Below are 26,067 nucleotides of genomic sequence, written 5' to 3'. Positions count from 1 at the left end.
AAGACATGGAATGGCAACAAGACATGGAATGGCAACGAGACATGGAATGGCAATGAGACATGGAATGGCAATGAGACATGGAATGGCAACGAGACATGGAATGGCAACGACAAGTCCCAACTGAGTGTGATACCAGCGTGATGATGATTCCGAGCATAATTGAGAAGGGGCTGGAGATTGAAGTTGTAGAGAAGCACGACATTGGGTCGCCTTGAAGAATACCGCATTTGAGTGGGATGGGATCGGTGAGAAAGCCTTCCAAAGACTGACGCACTGAAGGGTGGTGATAAATTTCTTTGATGTAGATCAGAAAGCGAGGACCAAAGCCGTAGGCTGACAAGCAGTCAATGAGCCATTCGTGAAGGACGCGGTCATACGCCTTCTGTTGGTCGAGATTGAGGATCCAAAGTGGGCCAGCAATGTGATTTGTTTTGACAGCGTGCTGGGGAAGAGTGAGGGTTATTACATTGGTTGAGGAAGAACGGCCAACAATGAAACCGGTTTGTGCTGTATGTACCACTTTGGCCGCAGCAGGTTGAAGGCGGTTCGATACCGCGCCGCCCAGGATGCGGAAGGCGGCGGCTGCAATGGAAAGCGGCCGATAGTTAGCCAATTGCGAGAGATCACCTTTTTTTGGTAGTAGAACCCCTCGAAGCATTGGTTCACCTTCTGACAGGTGGTGGCCTCGCAAAAGAGCATTTCCCAGAGCGCAAAGCCGCTGCAAGAAGATGTCACTGGTTGCCTGAAGAAGTGGATAGGTGAGGCCATCCAATCCAGGCGCTGATGATTCAGGCGAGCGCGCAAGGACAGCCTTCAGCTCTTCGACAGTGAATGCTGCTTCAATAGTGTGGCGAGTAGTCGATTTGATGCGACGTTGGACCGATCCGAGCAAGATCGAAGCAGCCTCCTCGGTGATGGTACTGCGAGGTTTCGGCGTGAAGAGGGTGGTATAGAACCGGCAAATAGCAAGCAGTTTCGCTGCAGGCGTCGAATGAGCGTCTTGATTGTCAACAAATTCTGGTGTGGCTGTGAAGCTGCGACTTTCAAGGCGTGGGATGACCCAGGCTGTTGGACGGAACATGTTGATTTCGTGTAGGCGGTTGCAGTCCGACACTGACTTCTGCACATGGACAGTGTCAAGCTGCCGTAGGTGAGCAAGCAGATGGAGGAATAGAGCACGCGTGTCATCGCCTCGCCGTATGTCAAGGGAAGTCAATTGCTGGAAAAGTTGATGACGCTGTGCATCACTCCGTTGCCTAGCTTGGCTAAGCGACGTCGAGATTGCAGCTGTAGTGGTCCGAAGACGTTCAATAAACGCAAAGAAGGAGGGAACTGGAGCGTGATTAATGTTTGGTGGCAGCTGGTTTGCAAATTGTTGGATCCGCAGGGAGAACCTATGTTGTAGATGGGCATCACCATGAAGACGCCATGTTCGCGGACCTAATTCGATTCGAGATCCGCTGGTGCCAAGACGGATTGAAACGATGCTGTGGCCTGACAGACTGGGACGAGTTGTGACAGATTTAAGGTGAGGAACGAGGTTGGAAGTAATGGAAATGCCATCGATGCGACCGGCAGAAACAATGCGATTGAGGATCTTGGTATCGCGAGTGAAGCCGGAGGCTGTGGGGTGGAGGGTGCGAAAGGCATCCACAAGGCCAGCTTGATGGAGCAGTCCATAAGGCATTTGCTTTGCTGACGACGTCGAGGGGAAAACATCTAACACTCGCGAATCGACCGCATTCCAGTCTGCGCCAACAATGGCGGCCGTGCGACTGTCAAGTGAAGAGGCATCAAGACGAGAGAGTTGAGGGAGATCTTCACTCCCAAACCGTTGGTGAGCGTCGTGCTGAAGAGGCACATGTATGCTCCAAATGTGAAGCATGTGAATGGAATCACTGAGTGCAGGAGCCCCATCAGGAATGCGGACACGAGGCAAAATAGTCATGAATGTCGGTGTCTTCAATTTGCCAGGTTGTATTGCGAAGGAGAATGCCGGTGTCTTTGCCAAGCACAGTTTGGTGCGCAGTTGGTCGGATGGGATGGTGAAGGGAAGTGAAGGGGTTGCGTTGTGGAAGGGAGTGAGGCGAGGAAAGTCGCATATCCTGCAGAAGGACAATGTCCGCTTTACCTAGCTTGCTAGAGCAATCGTGAAGGGCGGCGATGCGGTCGGAATTGTTGAGCGAGGCACAGCGAGCGCGATGGTGTTGGACAGCTGAATGCAATTACTGCGACCCATAGTTGAGATTGTTGGCACCACGACTCTCTCCTTGGGCTTGCTGCGCTGACACGGGGTCAGCGACCGCTTCAGCGGTGCATTAACCCGCGAGTGGCCAGACTCGCGGCAGTTGAAGCAAAGACGGCGAGGACAGTTGTCGAAAGTGTGGTATTGGCGGGCGGCAGAACGGCAAGTGGTGCACCAAGGAAGGCGGCCTATGTAGGACAATTCGCACTCAGCGCCGCCAACCTTGATATAACCGGGGATGGCGTGGACGCTGTTGGGGTCAACGCCACCGTCTTTGCCAGCAGTTGAGGAAGCGAGAACCGCCATACGGTTGGTGCTTTCAAGAGGGGTGGGGTTATTAGCACAAGGGATTTGAGCGACCCAGACGTCGTGTACATTAACAAAGGGCTGGAGGCGCAGCGAAATGTAGCGAGCTGTTTCGTTTTTAGCATTCGAGGCAGGAACGCCAAGAACCTCGACGACCATTGCGGCTTTGGGGAGTGCCGGACCGACAAAAAGGCGTTGCAGGGGTGCCACTGAAAACCAGATTGACTTGAGCAAGGGCGGTGGGAGTACTAGAGTCAACGGTGATTTCCACGAAACCACCTCTGCCAACCCCACGCGGAAGTTGACTGAGCTGTCGGTCTTGGCGACGTTCTGGGCGACAAGAAAGCGGCGAACTTGAAGGCGAAAGGATCCACGAGCAATGTCCTCTTCGCGGTTGATGCTGAATGGTCCTATGAACTGCCAGCGGACAGTACAGGGGGGGCAGCTTGGCTCGGTCGCCCTTGGGGAAGGGAAGCTCCTCATAGGCAACAAGGGGAGGTGACAGCTCACCAGGTTCGGAGGGTCGAATGCTGGACCACATGTGACGGCCAGTATAGATCAGCACAATGTCATTTTGGTCGGGCTCTTCAAGACCAGCCAAGACAGTGTCGGCATTTTCCATATTGGCGTCGCCGTTTGCAGGGGCCTGACAGGTGGGGTCGGAGGGAAGATTGACATTGCCGGCAGGTCGGCTACGCGTAGGCGGCATTTGAGGAACAGGATGCTTTCGGCGGTGGTAAATGAGCTGAGTTTGTGTTGGACAGAAGTGGTGGAAGCCGGGAAGTTGGAGCTCCATAGTTTGGAGGCTCAGATCGCGTCATGGAATTGGGCTGCTGAGCAGCCGACAAGGCTGGGGTCAAAGGTCAAAGGCGAGCATTGTGCCGCGGACTGGGTGGGGACAAGGTACGGATCCATTTGACCTGCGTGAGTCAGGCACAGGCCTCAGGCTGTAAAGGTGCTCGTCGCGATCAGGAGGTCGATTTTTGGTAGCTAGAAACGTCTTGAGATCAAAAAAGAGGTGTTTAGAGTGTTGGTTATGCCCCAAAAAAAAAAAAAAAAAAAAAAAAAAAAAAAAAAAAGGTTCTAGGGCTACCCAACGTCACTTGTGAGTGCTGGTTGCTGAAGAAGCGGGTCGATTTGGTCGCATTGGTGTCGTGCAAGCATAACGAGCACTGAAACGTCGGTCAGAGGTATAGAATGTCGTCCCGGTGTGCTGGGACCTGGATGTTGGCATGTGCGGACGAGTGGCGGATAGATGTCATTGAGGTCGATTGGAGGTATAGCGAGAGAGAGGTGTGGTTCGGTATGCTGTACCTGACAGATGTCAGAAACCATCATCCCGAAACCTTATTTTTACCATTACTCCGTCATTCGCCTTTCCGCGTTCGAAGGTGTCAAAAAATATCGGCGCGCAAAAAGTGCCTCAACCCGGAATCGAACCGGGGGCTCGCCCGTGTGAAGGGCGTGATTTAACCGTTAATCGATTGAGGCTGGAAGTGCAGTACGTTCACAAGATACTGAGTTTCAAAAATATATGGTGTCTTAATACTCTACATTTTGCAAGCAGGTGATGGAGACAGTGTAGCTTTCGCCCATGCATCTATTGGGCTTGACAGGCTACAGAATTGCGTTCGCTCTCATTCCGAACAGCTCAACAGGAGATTGAAACGGTAAAGCTAGTTTGCCTCTCACTCGGTCGAAAGCACGTCAAATACTTCAAATGGAATAGGATGCGGTGACATGTGTATACAGGTTGCTTGCAGAATATGTACGCTTGCACTGACTAGTTGATAACATAGGTCTCGGCACTAAGCACGGACTGCTGTGAAAAAGCAGTCGACGCGCTTGTATCCGTAAGCACAACATCTGCGACACTGACGTTGGAGAGCGTCTTTTCGCAAACAAAGTCGACCACAACAGGGAAGAAGACGTCGACGTTCTCGGCTCCTTCCGTAACAGAAAACTCGAGACTTCCGGACTTGTTGGCGCTCGAAATGCTTTCCAAGCTCCACTCGAGGTTGTTCGTCTCCTCGTTGACCGTCCACGATCCATCAGGGCACTCAACCGATGGCACCGACCCTTCCGGCAATGGAATGGCAATAATGACACTTCGCAGCTCGCCCAAATTTTCATTCTCAAGCTCGTACTCGATACTGACATCGCAACCACCTTGACCGTTCGGTGAAGGCCAGCAGTTGATGGACAGCGGAAGTGCAGTTTCGTCCTTGGTCACCATACGCCATCGCAAAACGCCGAGCGATTGGTTGACTGGGAAGGGCTTCCTGGCGTCACGCGGTGCGATGATGCGATCGGATGTCCAAGCTGCTTTGTCGACCTGTGGATTGGTCTTGAACTGGAGATCACCAGCTGAAAGCACGAGGTTGCCTTCTTCTGGCGGTGCGAGTTGAACGCGAACCTTGGCGAGGCTGGGATCGGTGATCTTGAGCAACAGATCCCCCTTGATTTCGAGCGAGTCAAGGCCACCATCGCGGTTGCCCGAGATGGAGATGCGCTCTTTGATGACGACGTGCACTGGTTCCTGGTGGACGGGGTCGAGCAGGTCGAGTGGGTCGATAGCGGCTGGTGTCGCTGCCGGTGCGGTACGCGCAGCAGGAGCGCCGGAAGAAGCAGCAGTAAGAGAGGCAGAAGCGGCGTTAGCAGCGGCGGTGAGCTCTTCATCCGCAGCGGCAGCAGCAGCAGCCAGATCGCCGCCCATAGCACCAAGAAGGTCAGCACCCTTGGACTTTTTTCCAAGCTGCATACCTTTACCCTTGAATGGCTTGGCGGCAGGTGTGGAGGTGGAAGAGAAGCCAGTCTGAACGGGAGCCTGTGTAGGTGGTGGCTCGAAGCGTTGCTGAACGGCACTGTATCCGCCTGAAGACCCAAAACCACCCGAGTTGCCGCCCATTTGACCACGACGAGCGGCATCTCTGCGTTGCATCTCGAGCTGCTTGGCTCGACGCTTGAGCTCCTCCTTTGCCTCCATCTCCTTGTTCCTCTCGATGATTTCCTGGATCTTTTCCTCGTGCGACTCCATCTCGAGGATGGACCTGACCTGTGTGAGGTTGACGTTCTCCCTGTAGCCCAAAGAGACGATCTCGTCGAATGCGCCAAGCAGCTCGAAACTGTATCGAAGGACGGAGGTCTCGTCGAGGGACCTGCAGATGTCGGAAGTGACGCGGGCGAAGAGATGAAGAGTGTCGATATCTTGCAAGATATTGGAGTTTTTGTTTGTGATGAGGATCATGTAGAGATCTTCAAGCGGTTGGTAGACGAAGCGGACGGCGTCTGTCTCGACCGAGGTGTGCTGTGAGCCGGCAGAGATGAGCTTGGGGAAAGAGGCGAGGAGACCTTCGATTCTGGATCGTGGCATGTCTCGGAACTGACGGCTGATCACGGGCTTTCCGCCTCGGGTGGAGACTGAAGCTGCGAGGATAACCATGTTGGCGGTGTCGGTCTAGACTGCCTGTTTGCTGTTTATAGGACGATGCTGTCGAAATGTACGGATGGTGAAGAGGTGCTGGACGTGGGACCCAGTTAGAGCGCTGTCAGCTGCAGTGAGAGACTAGAGGCAGCGTGTAGTGGGTCGTAAGGTGGGGAATGCGGGCAAGCTTGAAGGTAATGCGGGTGAAGTGTTGTTGATGGTGTTGACGAGGTCAAGAAGAAGGTGAATGTCGATCTCAGCTCGGGAAGGTGGTGGTGCCTGATGTGTCTGTGTGTCCTGTGTGTCTGTCTCTCTCTGAAATGGACACGACAGCGAGAAGCCAAGGTGGGCCAAGCTTGTTGAATTTAGACACAACTTGAAAAGCTGGTTCGAGCGCAACACTCCACGTCTGCTGCACTACTTCCAGCTGGCTCGCCGCGCGTGTTCTTGTTCTTCTCAAGCTCAATTTTGGCTTGCAATCTGCGATGAGAGTTGTATTGGCTCAAAACCTTGAAATTGATCGATATTCAAGTGGTCGTCGCTGTGTCATTCTTTCCGTGCGGAATCAGGAGGACTTTTAGATTTTGAGTGTGGATTTCAAATCGCGAAAGCACAGGAGAGAGCCGGGACACAAGATGTTCTTCCTTGCTGCAGTTACGAATTTTTATGGCAGGTCCCGATCAAGGCAAGTGGAAATTTCGCGTCAACTTTGCTCCTCGTCGTTTCCGATTGAATTTTCATGGCAGCAGATGACGTTGTGGTAGCAACTGGAATCTGTCGAGAAAGAGGATCATCATCGCCTCGCACCCACGCTCCACAGGCTCCACGCTTGGGATTTAATCGCTTCTTCTGACGATTTTGGCAAGAATGACAAGAGCGAATTGACATTCCATTTGCCATCTTTCGTCATCCACATCTCCACCACCTCGCCCTTGTCGTCTCGTCACCATCGCCCTTTCATCACACATTTTCGCCATGTCCTTCCTTACCGGAGCCATCCGAACCGCCGCCGTCAGCACCTCGGCCCGTGCTGCCCTTCTCGGCCGTGCCGCTCCTGTTGCTTTCTCTCAGCAGGGTAAGTTTTGAGCTTCGCCAGAAGCAGTTTTCGAGCTTCAGATCCGCATACGACCGACCTTTCCTCCGTAGCAGTAGATATCAATGGAGCCAGCCGAGCCGGCAGCATTATCTGATATATCAGCAGTATCAGGTGTACAAGCAGTAACAGTATCAGCAGCAGTCGGAACAGCAGATTGTATTGATCGACCGTCAGGATCAAGATCAGCAGAATGATTGATGCAGTCCGCCTGTAACCACTCGATCAATGTTTGCGACTGCTCGTCGGAGCTGCCGGCGTCTTCAGCACATATCGGAAATGTTCCGACCCCGTGCTACATGACCTGCCCAGCATCGCAGAACTGCCGCCGACCACACATTCATCGGCACGTGCCGATAAAGTTGTCGCCCATTAGTCAGCCAGCAAGAGACTCGCTCAAACACTCGGCCCTCCCGACGACGCTGCGTATCCTCGGCACAGTTGCTTCACCAAAACATCGCAGCTGAGCAGCGCAATTCTGAGTGGAACCGCAGACCTATAATCGCCGCTATGGTTAGTCACCCTTTATTATCTCGGAATCTGGCGTATGACTCGCTTCAAAGGACGAACTGCCGTCTCACCGAGCTACGACGGCATTCTTCGCTTTGCCTCGACCAATTGATCCGATGAAGCTACTTTTGCTGAAGACTGCTTCTGCCACTGACACTGCTGCCCTACAACTTCGTAACAACTATATCGCTGCTCTGTTCCGGATGCTCTGCGCTTCGCAGGTCGGATCGACGGATAATTGAGCCTGAAGGTTTCTCACATACGAATCAATTACTGACTCTCTCTCTTCCTCTCTCTCTCTTCCTCTCTCTCTCTTCCTCTCTCTTACCATCGCTTTGCTGCTGTCGAACCAACCCCATCAACCTCACTCACAATCCTCGTCGATCCGCATCACCCCCACTCATTACCTCATTGTGTAGTCCGTGGCTACGCCGCCCACCACGAAGAAGAGTCGTTCGACGCCTTCAACTCCCGATACGTCGGATTCTTTGATGCTGTCGAGGACCTTTTCGAGCTTCAGCGTGGACTTAACAACTGCTTTGCTTACGACTTGGTCCCCTCGCCCGAAGTGATCGAGGCGGCTCTTCGTGCCAGTCGTCGTGTCAACGACTACTCGACCGCCGTTCGCATTTTCGAAGGTATCAAGCAGAAGGTCGAAAATGAGAACCAATACAAGCAGTACGTCGAGGCTCTTAAAGGCGTTCGTGAGGAATTGGGCATTAAGCTCAAGGAGGAGATGTACTCGTCATAATTCCGCCACCACCTCATTGCAAGTGTTTGATTGATAGCAAACTTGCCCGCCATCCTTCTTAATGCAGAAAAAAAAAACAAACTTTGAACCATTGACTCATTGACACAGCCGGCGCCAAGGATGTTGTTGGCGGATGCAGATGGAGGCTGCAAGTCGACAGCATCCGATCTCTTGGCGGCAGAAGCCGAATGACTGTCCATCATCTTGTTCAAGTTGTGATGACTGCTCGACCACTGACACAGTCGCACACACTGGTCCGAGTAGGCGTATGAGAGTCGAGCGATGCTGACCAAAAGCAGAGTTGCTTCCCTCGCCGCAATGGGGAGGGAGCATTGTAAGCAAAAAGCAATTGAGTGCACACAACAACACATGAAAGGGATTTTTGTGGGGTAAAAGGGAGGGTGATCTAACGCTTCCAACTCGAATCCCTGTCTTCGTCATATTCCTCTTCGCCTCCACCAGTGGTAGTGCTCGACGCTGCTGCTGCGTCACCTTCCCCAGCAGCACCGGCAGCTGCAGCAGGTGCTGGTGCTGTAGTGGGTGGAGGCTGAATCCAACAAAGCTTCACAGTTCCTACATCAGGAATCTCAGCACCAGCCCTCAGTGCCTGTTCAGCACTGTTCCTTGCCTTGTACACCACCGTTCCCGACTCGACATCGAACGTGTCTACCTCCCCAAATCCAGCAAAGTGTTCCTTGACCTTCTCAGCATCAGCACCTGTGGGGAGACCATCAATCTTGAGCTTCGTCGTGCGATTATCGATGCGAAGCGATCGGTTAGGGCCCATTGCTGCTCCACCCCGTGCATAAGGTGCGTACCCACCACGACCGCGTGGAACATAGCCGCCTCTGCCCCTTCCTCGTGGGTTGTAGCCATATGATCCTGCTGCACCTCCAGCACCATCCATGCCGAGCGAGGCGGCTTCAGCTTTGAGCGACTCGAGCTTCTTTCTGAGCTCTTCTGTTGTCGATGCTGGCGAAGAGCCTTTGGCGTGCAGGTCGAGCTCGCGATCGAGCTGTTCCTTCTCGCGCTTTTCTTTCTCTGCTTTCCAGTTGCCTGCGTCCGCACCGGCGCCAGCAGCTGCAGCGAGTGCTTCTTTGGGTGTGTTCTGCAATGCCTCGACCGCAGCCTTGACAGCTTCGGTAGAGGCCTTGATCTCGTCGCCAAGCTTCTTTAGCTGGGCCATGGTCTGCTTCTTATCTTCTGCTGAGAGATCCTTGTCTCCGAACTTGGCAAGCAGCGTCTTCTGCTCGGCAAGCTGGGCATCGAGTGCAGCCTGCTTGGTCCTCTGATCTTCGAGCAGCTTCTTGCGCTCTTCCGACATGCCACCTGCAGCCGCGCCACCAGCAGTACTTGCTCCTGTGACAGGCGGGCGGGCATGATAGACGTTCTTTCCAGGACCAAAACTGTTCCTGGCCGGTGGACCGGCAGCTGGGGGAGGCGGTCTCGGTGTCGGAGCAGGCGCAGGCGCAGCAGATGCACCGGCGGCTTCGTCGAGGCGCTGGAAGTAGACTTTGACGAATCGGTTACCAAAGATGACATCGGGACTCTCGTGTGCCGCCTTAGCTTCAGATGGTTGCGAGTAGCTGACGAGGGCTTTGGAACCTGGCTTGTCGATGCTGATGTTGGTGATGGTGCCGAACTTCTTGAAGTACTCGTTGACTGCGATCAAATCAAGGCTTTCTGCGGGGACGTTCTCGATGACCAGAGTGGTGTTGGATCGTCGTGAAGATTGGAATGTGCCGGGAGGTCCTCCACCGCGTCCACGACCTCTTCCACCCATGGCGCCGCCTCGGCCTCCTGGTCCACTCATACCGCCGATGAAGGGAACTCCTTGGTTCTGGAAGGGAGCTGCTTCGGTTGCTTGAGGTGGCACTTGACCGCCCATACGGTTGGCAAGATTTTGACCGTCACCGTTCATTGGAGATTGAGGACCACGGGGACCACCGTTGGCGGGTGCCATCCCTGGTGGTGGCCCCATGCTTGGGTGCCAACCTTGTGGAGGCATGCCGAAGGGTGCACCTGGAAACATCATCGGTGGACCGTGCATTGCATTGGGGCCTCCTGGACCCATCATCGGACCCATGGGGAAAGGTGGCTGTTGCTGGTGCTGCTGAGGATGGCTGCGTGCGTTGGCATTGTCGGGAAGCACTTCTGACGAATGCTCAAACTTGCAACTAGCGCCGCGTGGACAGAATCCCTTGTTGTGGTAGTCTCTGCAAAGCTGCTTGCGAGGCTCTCTATGACCGCCTTCGCCCTGTGCACCGTTTGTATCCGCACCATCGGCGTTCCTCTCTCTCGAGTCGCGCTCCCGAGCAGGTCGAGCTCGGGAGTCGTCGGGGCCGGGCGTCGTATTGCTATCCTGAAGTCGTCGGGACTGTCTAGGGGGTGAGCGAGCAGAGTCCGTGGCGTCATTGTCGTCCGCTCTTCGCTTCCTGGAAAAGTCACCAGCGGCGTTGGATGTGGATGCAAGCGTATGGGTATTATTGGAGTCATCTGCAGTTGCTGCGTCGGATTGTGGAAGGTAAGATTTGTCGGCTATCGCTCGGAATGTCTTTGTGACAAAAGGATCGGTCTCGGCAGCGAGAAAGTCTTCCAGTTGTTCCGTGAGTAGAGTCTGAAGCTCAGCTTCGGGTCCTTCGTGCTTGAGCAGCGCAAGAACATAGTCGGCGAGCACTTCTGGATCGGCATCGCATATTGGGCCGAGCTCTGATGTGAGCCAGGCCTTGAGGTTGTCGGTGTGCGCCTCGTCGAAGAGCATAGCGGAAGGCAGGATGCACGCGACACGCTGGGTACAAGTGCTGTCGAGTGTGCCGAATGCTGAGCTGTCGGTGGCGATGCGGGTCAGTGTATCCCTGATCCTGCTCAACCTGCAACTACTTGCTGCTAAAATGGAACTCTGCAGTGATCGGGCTTTCCTTGCGTGCTGGTAGAGTGTGATTGCGGCGCTAGCTGCGATGCAGTGGAGAACGATCCTGGATGCCTGAAGGAAACACGATGGAGAGAGAAGTTGAAAGGTGTTGCGACGGTAAGAATGCAAGGAGATGTGAAGTTGACAAGGTTGGTGCGCTTTGTGAACTTATTCATTCAACGCGTCGGTTTGGAAGCGCTTTTTGACTTTGTTTCATTTCCGTTGCTCAAATTGGGCCTCAAATCTGCAGTCACACACACACACAAGATTGCCTCTTTTTTTCCCCGTGCGATCACACAAAAGAAATCTTCTCAGAATTTTGCAGGCAGCAGGCAGCAGGCAGCAAGGCATGCTCGCCTCCACCTTTTGTTAGGCTGTGGCCATCACACAGCGAAATGCGAACATCCTTCGTTCGTTCAGGTTTGACAATGTTCTGACCAGCCCGGCTGCCGTTGTCTAGGAAGCTTTACCAAGCCCTGCGGATGCAGAGATCACCTCCCGTGACAGGCATCGCTGTGTTGTAGATTAGACATGTCATCGCCGAACGGCGAGGGTCGTCGTAAAGCGTTGTGAGCAGAGTGTGTGTGACAGTGCTAAGCAGGCAGCCTCCCCGATACAATAGCTAGATCTGCACACGTATCGCGATGAGCTCGATTTATGTTCGAATTTGGATTTGTTTGAACGTGCCTCGGCTAACATCGATCGTTCCTTTTTCTTTTTTTTCTTTTTCCCCTGACCTTTTTTCCATCACGTGCGTCCGAACAGAACTGTATGGATTTTTATAGCTGGTTCGGAAAAAAAAAGGCATCGCTCACTCAGCTCAACCCGAATTTGATCAGGATAGCCAGCTGCTGCCGTATTCTCGAAGATGCCCAATTCACAAGGCAGCACAGCGCAGTATTGCAAGTGCTGAACGAGCTGAAGCCTGGAGGAAACGGGCTGCAGCCAAAGGGCTCTTGTGGTCTTCCAGGCGAGGCCGTCTCCCGCTATTGAGAATTAAGCGGTGTGGAAGCACACAGACTGCGAGGTGAGTGTCAGTGAGTAAGTCAGTCAGTCAGTCAATTCAGCATCACGCAGCCGCCATTGGAACCCATTCGTGATCGCTCGTCGCCATCCTCCCTGCTCCCCCCTACGACCACCCTCAATCCCCCCAGTCGACAAATAACGTGAGTTTCGCAGCATCTTGATCGCATCAGCACAGGCATCACTGTACAGAGCACCATCAGCAACACGCAGCATACACTCCAACTTTCATTCCAACCAAATCTTCCGACCAGTATTGCATTTTATCATCTCCACCTTGAACGCATTCGTAACAACACTACCACCAACATCCTCACACATCACCATGTATGTCGTCTACCGTCGGGTCATGGAATGTCCAGCAGCACATTAGCGGTATTCCGTCGCTTATACGTCACCTCACGACGGAAGATGGGTAGTCCAGGATAGATTCTAGTAGCATCGCAGATGATTTGAAAAAGGATGCAACACCCTATTGCAGGACATGGCACAGGACGATTGATGGGCTAGTACGCATATGGACATATGATGTGGTCATGTTGGACATCAGGGTTGAAAAGTTCAGCCCAACAGTGACAAGTGACATGCACGCAAAGTGATGATGATCATTCGTCTCTTGGCTTTGCAGATGAACATCGATGACGGATCAGTACCATTCGACGACTTCTGATGTTATTCCACAAGTTCACGCTGCCCACGCTGATGCGACTCTCGACAAAGATTCCAACTTGGCCAAATGCAAGAATTTGCCCACTGACCTTTCTCTCCCCTCACCACCTCCTACCACCTGTACGTCTCCAACAGTCCTCAAGATGACTCGCCTCACTGAGTACATGGTGATTGGACGCCACCTTCCCACCGAGAAGGAGCCCTCTCCCAAGCTCTACCGCATGAGAATCTTCGCCGTCAACAAGTCGGTTGCCGAGTCTCGTTTCTGGTACTTTGTTCGTCAGCTGCGAAAGATGAAGAAGGCTACCGGTGAGATTGTTGCCATGCACGCCGTAAGTATCAACATCAACAGCTTCATTTGCATTGCATTTGCGCACATCGAAATGGACAGGAAGCAGCACGCACACACGCAGGATACAGCACAAAGCAAAGCAGATGTACATGGAAGGACAGCAGGATACACGAAGATAGTCGACCGCACCAGAACGAATGGAGTTCAGAGAACGGATGAGCCACAATAGCAAGGCATGAACACCGGCCGGGTCGTAGATACGCTGTGGCAAGCATTGGACAGGGCAGTCGATGCAGTTCAGAATGACACCGGAGATTTCTACACATTAGATTGGATTGGCGGCTGGAAGATAGGTATTGGTGCTGCGACTTTTCCACTTGACTACATGATCCTTTCATCCATAGCAGCGATACTGATTCTTGTCCTCCCTTCATTTTTAACCTTGGTTGTACACCCTATAGATCCACGAGAAGAAGCCCTTGAAGGTCAAGAACTTCGCCATTTGGCTCCGATACAACTCGCGATCCGGTACTCACAACATGTACAAGGAGTTCCGCGCTCTTTCCCGCGCTGAGGCCGCCGAGTCGCTCTACCAGGACATGGCTGCCCGCCACCGTGCTCGTTTCGCCTCGATCCACATCCTCAAGATCGCCGAGATTGAGAAGTCCGAGGACGTCAAGCGCCCTTACATCAAGCAGCTCATGACCCCTGGTCTCAAGTTCCCCCTTCCTCATCGTCGCCCCCGTCACGTCGGCATTTTCGCCGGCCAGCGCCCCAACACCTTCTACTAATCGCATCACCCCCTTGTTTCATCATTACGATCTTGTCCAAGTTGGATTGGCTCGACAGTAGGTTAGTCACCAAGATCAAGGCAGCGACTGTTGGGATGCCGGTTCGACTTTGAGAGCGTTGTCTACGTACGCATGCTCTCTCTACACACACATACATTACACCTTTGCCGCACATGAGTTTCAAAACACTGTGTATTATCGTCCTGCAGGACGAAACACCATCGTCTTTTGATTGTGGGTACAAAATTTCTCTCTTGGCAATTCTCACTTGCTTTCGACCAGTCGATTTTTGATTTTTTGATTTTGATTTTTTTTTTTTTTTTATATTTGGTGTGGTGAAAGACTGTGGGTTATGTATTGGTATGCGATGTTATTCCAGATGGGCGGGTATGTTTGATACGAATACAGTGAGACGAAATGCAAAGATGAGGTTCCTTATCAGAGGCGACGAAGGCCGCGTTTGGGGGCTGTATTGACAGCGGGTTTTGTCATTGGCTTTGCAGCCGAAGCTGAACAGGATTCAGCCAGGATTGTTGTCTGAGGTGCTTGTGTCTTGATCGGCGGCTGAACAGACTTATTTTGTTCCTCCACCGCCTCGAAACATGCTGGCCTCTTACTAGCATGTACACCAGTCCACAACTTGGCCGTCTCCACATACTGACCCCAATCCTCTTGCATCAACCTACTCGCCTCTGCATCCAGTGCACTATCTGGGTTGGGCTCGATCATCAAGCATCTGATCGTTGTCAGAATCCTTTCGATTCCATACTCCCTGTTCCAATTCTTTTTGAGGCTTGATACGCAGATTTCGCCACTTCTTGAGACATTCGGGTGGAAGATGGGCGTTGCGAAACGAAAAGTGGGAGGTACATTGGGAAAGTCGATGTCGGTGAAGTCGAATGTGATGCGGAAGTATCCACCAGCGTAGGGAGTGGAAGGTGGACCTTGAATCCAGCCTGAGAAAGAAAGGATGTCGGTTTCGGATAAGCAGGCTCGGAGGCCGTCTGGTGGGGTGCGAGAGAGTGTGGTGAGCTCGCGTACGAGGGACTTGATTGTCGTTGGTGAGACCATGGTCGAGATTGTTGTGGTATAATGATGTTGGGGAAGAGCCGGTTGGATAATCTTGTTGCTCCGAGGGTCTTGAAGTATATATGTGATCCTAGCCGACATGCGGCGAGCTTGAGAAATGCTTGTTTGTTCTGATGTGGAATATATGACGTAGATAGAGGATCTTTGAGGCTGACAGAGGCGTTGAAGGTGTTGGGCTTGCCATGACATGGAGGAAGCGTTTGTTGATGTTGAACTTGTAGCGCCCTGCAGCGCATAAAATTAGACTTTGATAGTGATGTGTATCTCGATACCTCTGTCCCGATCGGGTAGAAACCGGGCTGTTGCCTTCACGTTGGTCTCTCCTCGCTCTGCGAGTCGCCCGATCAGCACAAGATACCTTGCAAGTGGATTCTAGTCTCGCTTTCATCCGGCGGAGAAGGAAGCAGAGCAAAGCACGTCCGTAAGCTGTCCGATCTATCCTAACTGCCGCGGAAACTCGATGATCCGAACCATCAATTCATATCATAGCAAAGACAATAGGAGAGCATAAAGGGAAGTTAAGATTGCGGGTTCAGCGTGAAGACAAGGGGGGGGAATACAGGGTGGGAAAAACACTTGAACAGACGGCGAGATTCTGGTAAGCGAGCAGCTGCGGGAATGGTGGTGATTGGAGAGAAAGAATTCTGTAGCTGGCAGAATCTCTGACCACGGATTATTTAATCACGTGATTAACATCCATGGAGATGCTAATCACGAAGGATCTGTCTGTGTGTATGTGATATTTCATTCTGACCGGACTTCTTGAGCCGACTGAGTGGCGTTAGGACGAGTGAGCAACTCGGCCTACAGTGACCTTCGATTGTTCTGTTCTCAAGATGACGCTTTTGTTCGTGCCTGTACCGGTTTGTTTTTCGCTTTTTCATTCTGCACTTGCAGGTGATCCTGCTGCTGCCCGATGTCTCTGTCTTTGAGCTGCTCTGCTATCCGATTCCTCTCGGAAATTCCAAAGACATCGCATCCGCTTCTTTGCGTCAACTTGTTCAGTCTACTTCTATAGGACAAGTCTCTCGGAGCCGAGATCGGCTCTCCAGTCGGCAGATCGACGCTCGCTGCTGCTTGTGCTGGTTCCGCTGTGTATGGTCGTGCTCTTCTGTGATGTGCTTGGAGAGGAAAGCGGAAAATCGAAAATGCAAGGCAAGCTGTGGCTCGGATCTGCCGCGGTTTCACACGGCTCCTTCTCTCTCAAGCTCAGATCTGTCCCATAGGGAAAGGGGAGGCGCAAAGGCAAGCCTCCTACGTCGCACACACACACACACACATACACATCGTTCATCCCCTGTGCACACAGACAGGCTCGGCACCCTTCGACTTGCGAGCTAGCCATCTGCTTGGCACTTGCCATCCACAGCGTTGCACGCATGCACGCACGCCCGGCAAGCTTGCTTTGCTCCTCGTAAATCACATCGTCACCACCACCGCGTGTTCCTCTGTCCAAGTGCTTGCTTGCTCTCCGTGTGCCAACGGGAAAAACTCGTTCGCCCTGTCTGACTGTTCGGCACGCGCGGACTCATCAAGCTTGGCAAGCACTTCTCACTCGCAACTCGAGCTTAGCCTGGAGCTTGAGCCCATCTTGACGCTTCATCCTTGTCGCTGATCCTTGTTCCCTGCCTCCATCATCATATCTATACCCTACGACAGCGTAACGGCCCTTGCGACGCCATCCTTGTTTCAACATTACACAATCCTGTCCCTTCCGAAAGAGCTTCACCTCGGCCCTTTACACCCTTGACCTTCCCTCCGTCATCCTTGTCCAGCAGAGCCAGCAGAGCCAGCAGAGCATCTTCCGCGTTCATTCGAGGGACGTCTCAGTTTCGGACGCCAGATTGCCCAGACCTACTCTGGTCTTGACAGCTGCACCGTTCTCCGCCACTTCTCTCATTTTCCCACCATCACTTTCATCTGCCAACTGCACGGGCACCAATCCTTCCTTCGAATAGCTTCCGAGACCGTCCACAAGTTCAATTCATCTCCACCCTCGAAACTTTGCTGCAGGCTCACTTGACTCCATCACCGCTCTCTACAGCACATTCACCTCGACCCAGCGTCTTGCCGCATGTCGCGCAGTCAACACAGATCGACGTAGCTCATCTTCTTCCACCAACCTGCCGGCTCGCTTTTCCCGATCCCACGTGTCCCTACACAGTGCCCGCCGGTTTGCGCCTTCTTATCCAGCTCTGACGTCTGACAATCTTTTCAAACAGCGTCATCCATCTCCAACACCATCACCATGACTAGCATCTTCACTAGCTGGATCGGCACCAACAAGCCCGCCGCTGGCGACGTCGAACAGGGTCCTAGCGACCCCACCCGAATGCGAGCCCTAAGCTCTGGCTCTAATCCAATGTCGCCCATCGATCGAGCTACATCCATGACTCCCAAACAACCTTATCACTTCAACGAGATGGCCATCTCATCTCCACGCGAGCATCGTCATCGTGAAGCATCCCAAGCAACCCTCAATGGCCGTGCAAGCGAAAACGGCGTAGCTGAGCACCACTCTCGTGCAGCAACATACCCCTATGCAGACCCAGTCAGCAAGTCGTTACACAACAGTAGACCCAACTCGATGGCAAATGCTTCGGAGCTCGGCCATGAACCGCACACAGCAATGGGCGGTGGTGGTCACAGCGAAGCAGCCTGGAGTGCCGCACCGTCTTCCTTCGACGCAGCAAAGGGGTCTGCACCGAGACGTCGCAAGAAACTAGCTCCACCTGAGCTGCTCGTCATTGTCAAACCTCCTCCTAGCAAACAGGCTAACCCGCTCAACCTTCAGATCCAACTCGTTATGCCTCAGCAGCTGCAGAACCGTCGCGATGGATCGCAGCGGAGATCTTCCATGGACTCGTCAGTGGCTCATGGCGAGCTTTCGACTGCGCCGTCTGTGGAGCTACGCAGGAGGGATTCAATCACCTCGACCAAATCAGCTGGGTCAGAGCTGTCAGCATCTGGCTCAGTCGCATCGGTTAGTTCAGGTCGCAGGGTGACGCCGCTGTATAACCTCAACTTCCACAATATTCTTTCTACGACGGTTAGCGATGCAGGTACCGACCAGAAAGTAGCAAAGTATGTCAAGAAGGGTATTGATTTGGATGGCTTCGGTATTCTAGAGCCTGCGGAGCTTGTGATGGGTATCAACGATATGGCGACGTTCTATCGGAATGTGAGTAATCATAAAGGCTCGACTGCACTGCAGACTGGACGTGCCGGCACGGATCTCTCACCGAGAAGCGAAGATGATTCGTCAGGTGGAGTGGACGATGCGTCTGCCTTTTCTGCTCCTGCGAGGAAGAATCTCGGCTCGGCACCAGCAGCAGCTGAACCGCCTACCTCGTTCCAGGCTATGACTCCGGAAGCTCGTGGTGTGGAAGCCAATTTGGGAGGCAAACTGTTGGGAAAGTTCAAGAAGTTTTCGCTCAACGTTCGACCCGGTAATGCCAATGGCGCGGTTGGTGCTTTCGTTCGGGACACGAGTGGTGCGTCGACGCAAGATCGTGCAACAGGTCCGACCTCAATCGGCGGAAACCCTAGCATCTTTGGCAAGCTCGCAGGACAGACTACAACTGATAACAGCAGAACCTCGAGCAGCCACGAAATCCCACAACTGACCCCCGGAGCTGGTGTAGCAGATGGAAAGCGAACCGAGGGCTATTACTGGACGGTACGCAAGTGGAATCGGAAAGCGCACGACGGCGTACCTGTCAACTTTGCGGGTAGGACGTCGGCTGCTTCTCCCAACTCCAACGCAAACGATGGGGAAGGGTCGAACGCGGTATTGAATAGCGTATGGAAGCGGTTCAACGTGGTTAATAGGATGGGTGGGAACGAGGTTCATCCTCCCCCCTCGCAGATTCCAGTACGGTTCGAATGGTCGAGAAACTCAAAAAGGCTTCCTAGTCGGAGAAGAGCACAGGAGAACGAAGCTAGACTTGGTGCAAGCGTTTCGTTGAATGCTTCTGTTACTAGTATCGACCTTCATACTGGAGTTGAAGCGAGTCGAAGCAATGCTTCGCTTCACCAGCAGCATCATCATGCTTTCCCCACCACTTCAGCTTCGGCTCAATCGCTGGGCGTAGAAGACGCGCACCCACGATCCAGCACAGGCGATGCTTTGCGATCCACCTCTCGCCCATCCTCATTCATCTCAGGCGCAGGTGGACATCGATCCCCACGTCGTTGCTCAGTTGATACTTCTGCCGCTGGCTCTTCCGCTCCCCACGAGGATTCAGGCGACGAATCGGATCCAGAAGACTCCGAAACGCCCTGGAACTGCCACTTGGTCCTAGGCCCAACCACGCGCATTCCGCTTGGAACTCTTTCTCCCGCACCTCATCATCCTAAATTGGTGGGTCAACTAGCTGTACCTTTCCCTCTCCCCGATCTCAGCGCTACAGGTTTAGGCCCAGACGGAGCAGGATTGACGAGGGAAGAGTTAAAGGATGTAATTATTGTCACGTGTCTTCATCTGATAGTGAGGGAGAGTTTTGGCGGGTTGGCGAGGAGAAGAAGTAATGCTGGGAGTGTGGGGGAGGGAGGGGTAGGGGTGGTAAGTGCAAGTAAGGCGAATGCAAGTAAGGCGAGTGCAAGTATGGCGAGTGTGAATGGTTGGAGGTTGGCTAGTGTTCCTAAGAAACACTAACGCGGCCTCAGTTAACAGAAGCAGCACTTAGTTTTCACGGTTTTGGTCAAGGTTGTTTTATCGATCAGTCACGTTCTGTTTCGGCTCATATTAAGTGCTATACCTTATTCTGTTTTGCATGCCACCACTATGGAATGTCGCTCGGTACACTATGGAACCCCATCCCTTTCGAACCATCGTCTGTGTTGACTTTGAGTGTGTAGCAGGAGAACAACCCGAATATCGGCTTCGAAGCCTCCACACAATATTCAAGTGCTCGGAAGTCGGATTTTCAACCCCACTAAAATGCACCCTTTTGAAGCTGAGCTTGGTTTTTCTCCAACACCCAACTCCAACTCATAACTCATTCAACCACCGCCTAGCCAGCGCACAGAGCTCACTAGAAAGCGAAAATGGACGAAGCAGCATTAAGAGCGATGATGCCAATGTCGTTTGGCAAGAAGTCTGTTAAGAAGGGTCCTGCGGCGAAGATGCGACCTGCAGCAGCAGCAGCGTCGGATTCCGTATCAACCTCCAATACTGGATCTGGTTTGGGAGCTAGCTTATTGGGTAAAAGAAGAGCTATTGATACCGAAGAAATAGTGCTGGAGGAGGAGGAAGATGATGATGATGACGGATTAACACCAGAAGAGCGTGCCGCGAACGCCGAACTCGAACGAAAGGCTCGCGAGCGCCGTGCAAACGGGTCTTCCTCTTCCTCTGCTTCCTCCTCTGACGAATCTTCTGACGACGAAGTCGGCCCACCGCTTCCTCCAGGCACCACCTCCACCGCTGCTCCCCCCTCAAGATCCAACATCATACTTCCTCCCATGACCAACACCACCCCAATCTTAGGCACGCACCACAAAACCCTCTCAGCCCTAACCGTAGACGCATCCGGCTCTCGTTTTGCGCTAGGCTCATACGACCACTCTCTCTCGCTCTACGATTTTGGCGGTCTCTCTCCACCCTCGTTCAGTCCATTCCGTCTATTTGAACCTACACCGAACTATCCCATTCTGGATCTCTCCTTTTCTCCCTCATCCTCACATCTTCTCGTAGTCCCCGGAACCGCACAAGCCAAGATTTACACCCGCGACGGGGCCGAGGTTGGGGAGTGTAGGAAAGGTGATCCCTATTTGCGCGATATGAGGAATACCAGTGGTCATGTCGCTGCGCTGAGTTGCGGGATGTTTCACCCGACCGATTCAACCAGGTTTATAACCGGGGCTAGTGATTCTACGATTCGCATCTGGGATCTAGAAACGATGAGCAGAGGGCAAGAGGGGGTGATTGTGATGAAGAGTAAGAGTAGGGGTGGACGGACGAAGGCTACTGCTATCCAAACTACCGAGCAAGTAACTTTGCTAGCTGCGGGGGAAGACGGGAGTTTGGGTCATTGGGATATGAGGTCTAACCTTGGCTCAAAACCGCGGGGGAGTATTGATAGAGCGCATGAAGTGGGGACAATCACCAGCTCTATTGCTGTAGCCGGTAATACAGTTGTGACACGGGGTGGAGATGGGATGGTTAAACTTTGGGATTTGAGATCCTTCAGAAAGGCGGTGGTTGAGAGAGGGGGTTTGGAGAATGCCAGTCCGCATACGGGCGTCATATTTGATCCTTTCGAGCATAATTCTGTGCTTACTTGCACCACTTGCCTTCCCAACAACCGTGCGCAGAGTGGAATCGTTGTGCTCGACACGGTGAATCTTGCTCCTCTCGCCACCTATCCGATGGAAAAAGAGTACGGAACACCAATAAGACTTCACTGGTCACCCGTAAGAGACCAACTCTTCACCACCACCCGCTCAGGAATGCTTCTCATCTCACACCAGCCTACACGATCCTCAAAAGGTATCCTACTCGCCTTGTCCCGCCCTTCTTGCACCAATCGCTCTTCCACTCGACTATATGTGGATCCGAATATCTCAACCTCGGCCGAATCGTATCTTATTTTCAGCGGCAACACTTCCGATCTAGCCAACGGTGTCCAATCTGACTCTGCAAAACGCAGAAAACTAGCAAAGGCGAGGAAAGATGAAAGGACGAATCTACCGCAACCGCCGATAAGTGGTCCTGGAAAAGGAGGACGCATCGGAAGAGGTGCAATGACTGGTGTTGTTCAAAGTATGTTCGGCGCTCCGGCTGATTTGGCCCTTGATCCGAGAGAGGCGCTGTTGAAGTATGCCAAAAGGGATGGTGACGTTGATTATACCAAAGCTTGGAAAGATACTCAGCCTACACCGATATATTCAAAGTACAGCGATGAGGAGGAGCGCAAGTAGCTTTTCACTCTGGCTCAGTTCACAAACAGAAATGCTCGGCTGACAGAAACAAGTATGTGCAAAGGTGTGCATTGATTGCTATGCTGTGGCTCTACCGGAAAAAGCGAATAAGATTGAGAGGGGAGGGTGCAAGATCTAATGACCAATGCGTAGCCCGCCAATACCGCCAACAGCTCCGTTCACCCCACCACTATTCCTGCTGTTGGGATGCGCGGACAGTGCAGGCGGACCCTGATCTCCATTCGCAGGAGGTCTGGGCGGTGGAGTAGGATATCTGACCGAAATAGCCCTTCTTTTACCTAGTGCTTTTTCGCTTGGAACGACGGGGGTTTGAAGATCGTCCTCCTCCTCATTACCCTGCATTCCTGCGACATTGTTGGTGGTGTTGGTGCTGATGTTAAGGTTCGGCGTAAGAGGTAGGGATCGACCGGGTGAAGTGGACAAACTTCCCGGAGGATGACGGTTGGATGGGCTGAGTGCGAATTGGGAACAAGACCGAGAATGAGTGGAGCCGCTGAGCGAGTTCGATGCGGTGGATGAGGCTGTTTTTGTAACGGTAGGGTGTGGAGGGAGTGCAGGAGGAACAAGACCAGGACCATGGATAGGAGATTGAGCTGATCGAATTCTGGTACTGTCTGCTGATGAAGAATGGTCTGATCTAGGCACCGGGAGGGGACGTGAGACTCTAGCAGCAGCAGCAGCAGCAGCAGCAGCACCGTTCATCGTGGATGAGGGTGGTATGCTGAAACTGCTGGATGGATTGCTTCCGGTGTAAGGCTTCGAAGGAGAAGAACTCCTAGATCCTCCCTCCTGCTTACCCTCATCATCGACATCCAACAACCCTGCTCTACCTCTACCACCCATCTCGTACAAGTCGCCGGAAGAGTTTTGCACAAGAGCACTCCTATCCAACCTCACCTCGACTTTGCTTCTTTCAGTCACTCGCAATTCCTCTTCCTCCTCTTTGATCCGCCTCCTTGCCTCATCGACCGCTCTTATCGCTTCACTTGTTCTGTCATGTGCGTCCAGCAAGTCCGCTAGCAACTTTTCTTCGCGAGTCTCCCTATCACCCACATTAGCCCGCTCTTTTGATCGATCCGCTTGTGCAGAAGCCCAAGGAATCTGACTTGCAATCACATCCTGTGACATGACAACCTTGTTGTAGAACTCATCCACCAATTCCACCGTCTCTGCATGCAGTCCCTCATGCAGAAGCGTATCCAGCAAAACAGAGGCATTGCTTCGTGCAATATGGAACTCTTCCTGCAGTCGTCGGACATCTTCGTCGTGGGCGACAATCTCGTGTAAAACTCGATGAGAAGAGTTGCTAGTATCGAAACTTTGATACGAAGCGGATCGGTTGTCCATCGATGCTGCGGCTGCTTCAAGGTTGGAGACGATGTCTGGGCCGTTATTGTCGTTGCTGGCTCGATGTTCCATGGCGGGTGCGGTGTGAGGCCAGTGATTGGTGGTAGGGTCCTGATGCGGGTGAGGGTGTGACCAAGGCTGCTGCTGTTGAGTTGGCGGTGGTGGTGGTGGTAGTGGCAGAGTCGTCGCTGATGACCGACGTTGTGAAGTGTACTCGTTTCCGTGGTCACCAAGGTAAGCGTTGCGGAGAGCTTCAGTGCTACTGGGTGCCGAGCCTCGCATTCGACCTTGGTGCTGTTGCCCCTGCGGCTGCTGCTGCTGCTGCATCTCAGCATGGCGTGGTTGAGGCAATCTAAACTCGAACAGATCATCCTCAAGTGGCTCGCCATCTTTCCGCCTATCATTTGGCTTGACCTTGTTCCAGCACTTTGTCACATTTGCCAAGTCTACATCGTCCTTGAACTCGAACGCCAGAACGCCGAGCACCCTCAACATGGTCTCCTTGACACTCAGCGGTGTCTTGCTTGATGCGATTGTGTCTTCTACCGCATCGAGGAACTTCTTGCTCGCAATCTGTTGTCTGAATCGATCGCTGCCATTGAGCGTTAAGAGTGCCCAGATTCTCACTGCACGTCGCTGGGTATCCACTGAGCCGTATTTGAACTCTTTGCGCAAAGCGCGTGTTGCTTCTTTGCTAGCCGCATCGGACTGAGCAATGATGTCGATGAGGGGCAGAATATGCATCCAGTCTTGCTCAGTATTGGCGCTGGAGGCGAGCCAACCGACCTTGGAAGCAACGATTTCCTCAGCTTCCTTATCGGCTAGACGGGCTTCCTGATGTTGGTGCGCACGTTTATTCCATCGGTCAATCCAGCCTCCTTCTTTATCCCTGTTGCGATCACGATCGTGAGCGTGGTGATCAGGAGGAGGTGACATGAGTCCAGCAGCATCGTCGTGAACACGTTCTCGACTACCACGTGGGACGGGTGAAGAAGATAGAGCAGCTCGGTCGCGTTCGTCCTTTGCTTTCTTGTCCTTGTTGCCACCGCCGGTTGCGAATCCGAACAGCTTCTTGCCCTTCTTATCCTTGCCTGGAGGATCTTTGAGGACTGTCTCTTCGTATCGGCCCTGTGAGATGAGGACCTCGCCGTCATCTTCGTCCTTTCCTTCTGCACCTGAGTAGACTGGATAGGCAGCTGAGCGTTGCGCTCCACCACCGGCCGTAGGAGTTCGGCCGTCTGCATCATCATCATTGTCGTCGTCGTCGTAGTCGTCTGATCTGTGGCGCTGTACCCAGGCAGAGTCCATAGATGCATGGTTCGGTGGAAGATGCAAGCCATTCTGATTGTGATAGCCGGCAGCAGATGCAGGACCTACACCCATCGAGTTGTTGGGCCGATGACGAGGTGCAGCGTCAGCTGGACGTAGCGATCTTGGTGGAGGCGTGGCTGTCATTGCGGGCGCTGGCTGCTGCTGCTGATGCTGATACGGTTGCCTGGAACTATTCTTTGATGGAGGCGGCTGAGAGGCGCGTCTGTCGAACTCAGAGGGATCACTGCGATCATACTGAGTTCGATAAGGTTGTGGTTGAGCTGCGACAGGATCTGAGTACGACTGGTAAGCACTTTCGGGAGCAGCACGAGGCGCAAGCCGGTTGTTGACGGGCGAAGAATGCTGCTGAGCTGGATCGGAAGCGCTGTATTGCTGGCTACGACGATGTGGCTGCTGGGACGAAAGGTATGCGTAGCCGTTCTCGTCAGAAGAGCCGCGGCCTGAACGTGACGAAGCGGAAGCACTTTGGTAAGAGAGTGGACGGTGAAGGTGATTCTGTGATGCTACTCTAGCTTGATACTCTTCAAAGGGACGAGGTGTTCCGAAAGAGGAGGTGGATGCGGCTGGACCGGTGGGAGGCAAGGGAGTGATGGCCCCTGCCTCCTTTGTTTTGAAGAACTTTTTCATTCTATCAAGCTCTTGTCGGGATGCTTTCTGAGGTCATGGCCCTTTGCTGCGCCATAGGGGTCGAGCTGATGATCGCTGAGAAAGTGCGGTATTGTTGCGTGGTGGGGTCCAGTTGCTCTAGGAGTGGCGGGCAAGCCGAGCTACGCCAAGTAGGTGATTGCTTCAGTGCTGACCCATGTCCCTGTGTCGGATTTTGCGTATGATGAGGGCAATGACAGGTGCCGAGTCGGATGATGCTGATCGTCAAGCTAGCTGGGTTGCGTGAAACTCGGGCAATGTTGGCTAGCCTCCACGTAGCTGCTTTTGAAATGGCGTCGTGGCTATGCGATGGCTCGTGAGGTTGTGATGGTGATTGAAGGCGCTGTCCGAAGCTGCAGCGTAGTCAGGTGCCTGGCAGTGGTGGTGGTGGTGATGTGGTCGAAGGATATGGACCAAAGTGTCCACATTTCCCTTTTTTGCCTTTTGACTTGGTCTAAAGCCCGGAAATCCGTCACACACAGCACAGCATGGAAACCTACTCACCCACACACAAACGGTTAAGCAAACGGCTTTCATTTTACTCTGCCTTCTTTTTCGGTTGCTTTTTCTTGACGCCTAATATCGTAGGATCGGAAAGGCTGTCTCGGCAACAGATCCACTTCTCTTTCTCATGTTTGCTAGCTTGTCGCTGCTGTCTTCCGATGCTTTTCCACCTCGGAACATTCCCGGAACA

At 53.0% G+C, this 26,067-nt stretch overlaps 9 protein-coding genes and 1 non-coding gene across 10 annotated transcripts; 4 read left to right on the top strand and 6 right to left on the bottom strand.

Moving 5' to 3' along the window:
* Positions 1-306: 306 nt before the first annotated feature.
* On the bottom strand, positions 307-3,347 carry UHO2_01558 (uncharacterized protein; the record flags this gene model as incomplete). The annotated part of the gene is made up of 7 exons (XM_041554025.1): positions 307-333; positions 368-582; positions 667-2,105; positions 2,230-2,305; positions 2,340-2,433; positions 2,468-2,951; positions 2,986-3,347. 7 exons carry the CDS (start codon positions 3,345-3,347, stop codon positions 307-309), a joined length of 2,697 nt encoding a protein of 898 aa, XP_041409959.1.
* A 623-nt stretch (positions 3,348-3,970) lies between these two features.
* Positions 3,971-4,042, bottom strand: tRNA-Val(CAC). The gene has a single exon. It is a non-coding gene; the product is annotated as a tRNA-Val (tRNA).
* Positions 4,043-4,334: 292 nt separating this feature from the next.
* Positions 4,335-5,993, bottom strand: UHO2_01557 (uncharacterized protein; the record flags this gene model as incomplete). Its single annotated transcript, XM_041554024.1, has 1 exon — positions 4,335-5,993. The coding sequence occupies one exon, from the start codon at positions 5,991-5,993 to the stop codon at positions 4,335-4,337; it is 1,659 nt and encodes a 552-aa protein (XP_041409958.1).
* A 957-nt stretch (positions 5,994-6,950) lies between these two features.
* On the top strand, positions 6,951-8,329 carry UHO2_01556 (putative cytochrome-c oxidase chain VI precursor; the record flags this gene model as incomplete). Its single annotated transcript, XM_041554023.1, has 2 exons — positions 6,951-7,050; positions 7,998-8,329. 2 exons carry the CDS (start codon positions 6,951-6,953, stop codon positions 8,327-8,329), a joined length of 432 nt encoding a protein of 143 aa, XP_041409957.1.
* Positions 8,330-8,735: 406 nt separating this feature from the next.
* Positions 8,736-11,090, bottom strand: UHO2_01555 (uncharacterized protein; the record flags this gene model as incomplete). The annotated part of the gene is made up of 1 exon (XM_041554022.1): positions 8,736-11,090. One exon carries the CDS (start codon positions 11,088-11,090, stop codon positions 8,736-8,738), a length of 2,355 nt encoding a protein of 784 aa, XP_041409956.1.
* Positions 11,091-13,075: 1,985 nt separating this feature from the next.
* Positions 13,076-14,015, top strand: UHO2_01554 (putative 60S large subunit ribosomal protein L20; the record flags this gene model as incomplete). The annotated part of the gene is made up of 2 exons (XM_041554021.1): positions 13,076-13,264; positions 13,686-14,015. 2 exons carry the CDS (start codon positions 13,076-13,078, stop codon positions 14,013-14,015), a joined length of 519 nt encoding a protein of 172 aa, XP_041409955.1.
* A 438-nt stretch (positions 14,016-14,453) lies between these two features.
* UHO2_01553 (uncharacterized protein) lies at positions 14,454-15,086 on the bottom strand (the record flags this gene model as incomplete). Its single annotated transcript, XM_041554020.1, has 1 exon — positions 14,454-15,086. The coding sequence occupies one exon, from the start codon at positions 15,084-15,086 to the stop codon at positions 14,454-14,456; it is 633 nt and encodes a 210-aa protein (XP_041409954.1).
* Positions 15,087-17,352: 2,266 nt separating this feature from the next.
* UHO2_01552 (uncharacterized protein) lies at positions 17,353-19,761 on the top strand (the record flags this gene model as incomplete). Its single annotated transcript, XM_041554019.1, has 1 exon — positions 17,353-19,761. The coding sequence occupies one exon, from the start codon at positions 17,353-17,355 to the stop codon at positions 19,759-19,761; it is 2,409 nt and encodes an 802-aa protein (XP_041409953.1).
* Positions 19,762-20,153: 392 nt separating this feature from the next.
* On the top strand, positions 20,154-22,028 carry UHO2_01551 (uncharacterized protein; the record flags this gene model as incomplete). Its single annotated transcript, XM_041554018.1, has 1 exon — positions 20,154-22,028. One exon carries the CDS (start codon positions 20,154-20,156, stop codon positions 22,026-22,028), a length of 1,875 nt encoding a protein of 624 aa, XP_041409952.1.
* A 135-nt stretch (positions 22,029-22,163) lies between these two features.
* Positions 22,164-25,355, bottom strand: UHO2_01550 (uncharacterized protein; the record flags this gene model as incomplete). Its single annotated transcript, XM_041554017.1, has 1 exon — positions 22,164-25,355. One exon carries the CDS (start codon positions 25,353-25,355, stop codon positions 22,164-22,166), a length of 3,192 nt encoding a protein of 1,063 aa, XP_041409951.1.
* Between the last annotated feature and the right edge of the window lie 712 nt (positions 25,356-26,067).

The sequence above is a fragment of the Ustilago hordei genome, assembly GCF_900519145.1.
Source record: "Ustilago hordei strain Uho2 genome assembly, contig: UHO2_contig_02, whole genome shotgun sequence".
Taxonomy (NCBI): domain Eukaryota; kingdom Fungi; phylum Basidiomycota; class Ustilaginomycetes; order Ustilaginales; family Ustilaginaceae; genus Ustilago; species Ustilago hordei.
Note: the sequence above shows the minus strand (reverse complement) of the source record. Positions and strands in the feature narration are given on the sequence as shown.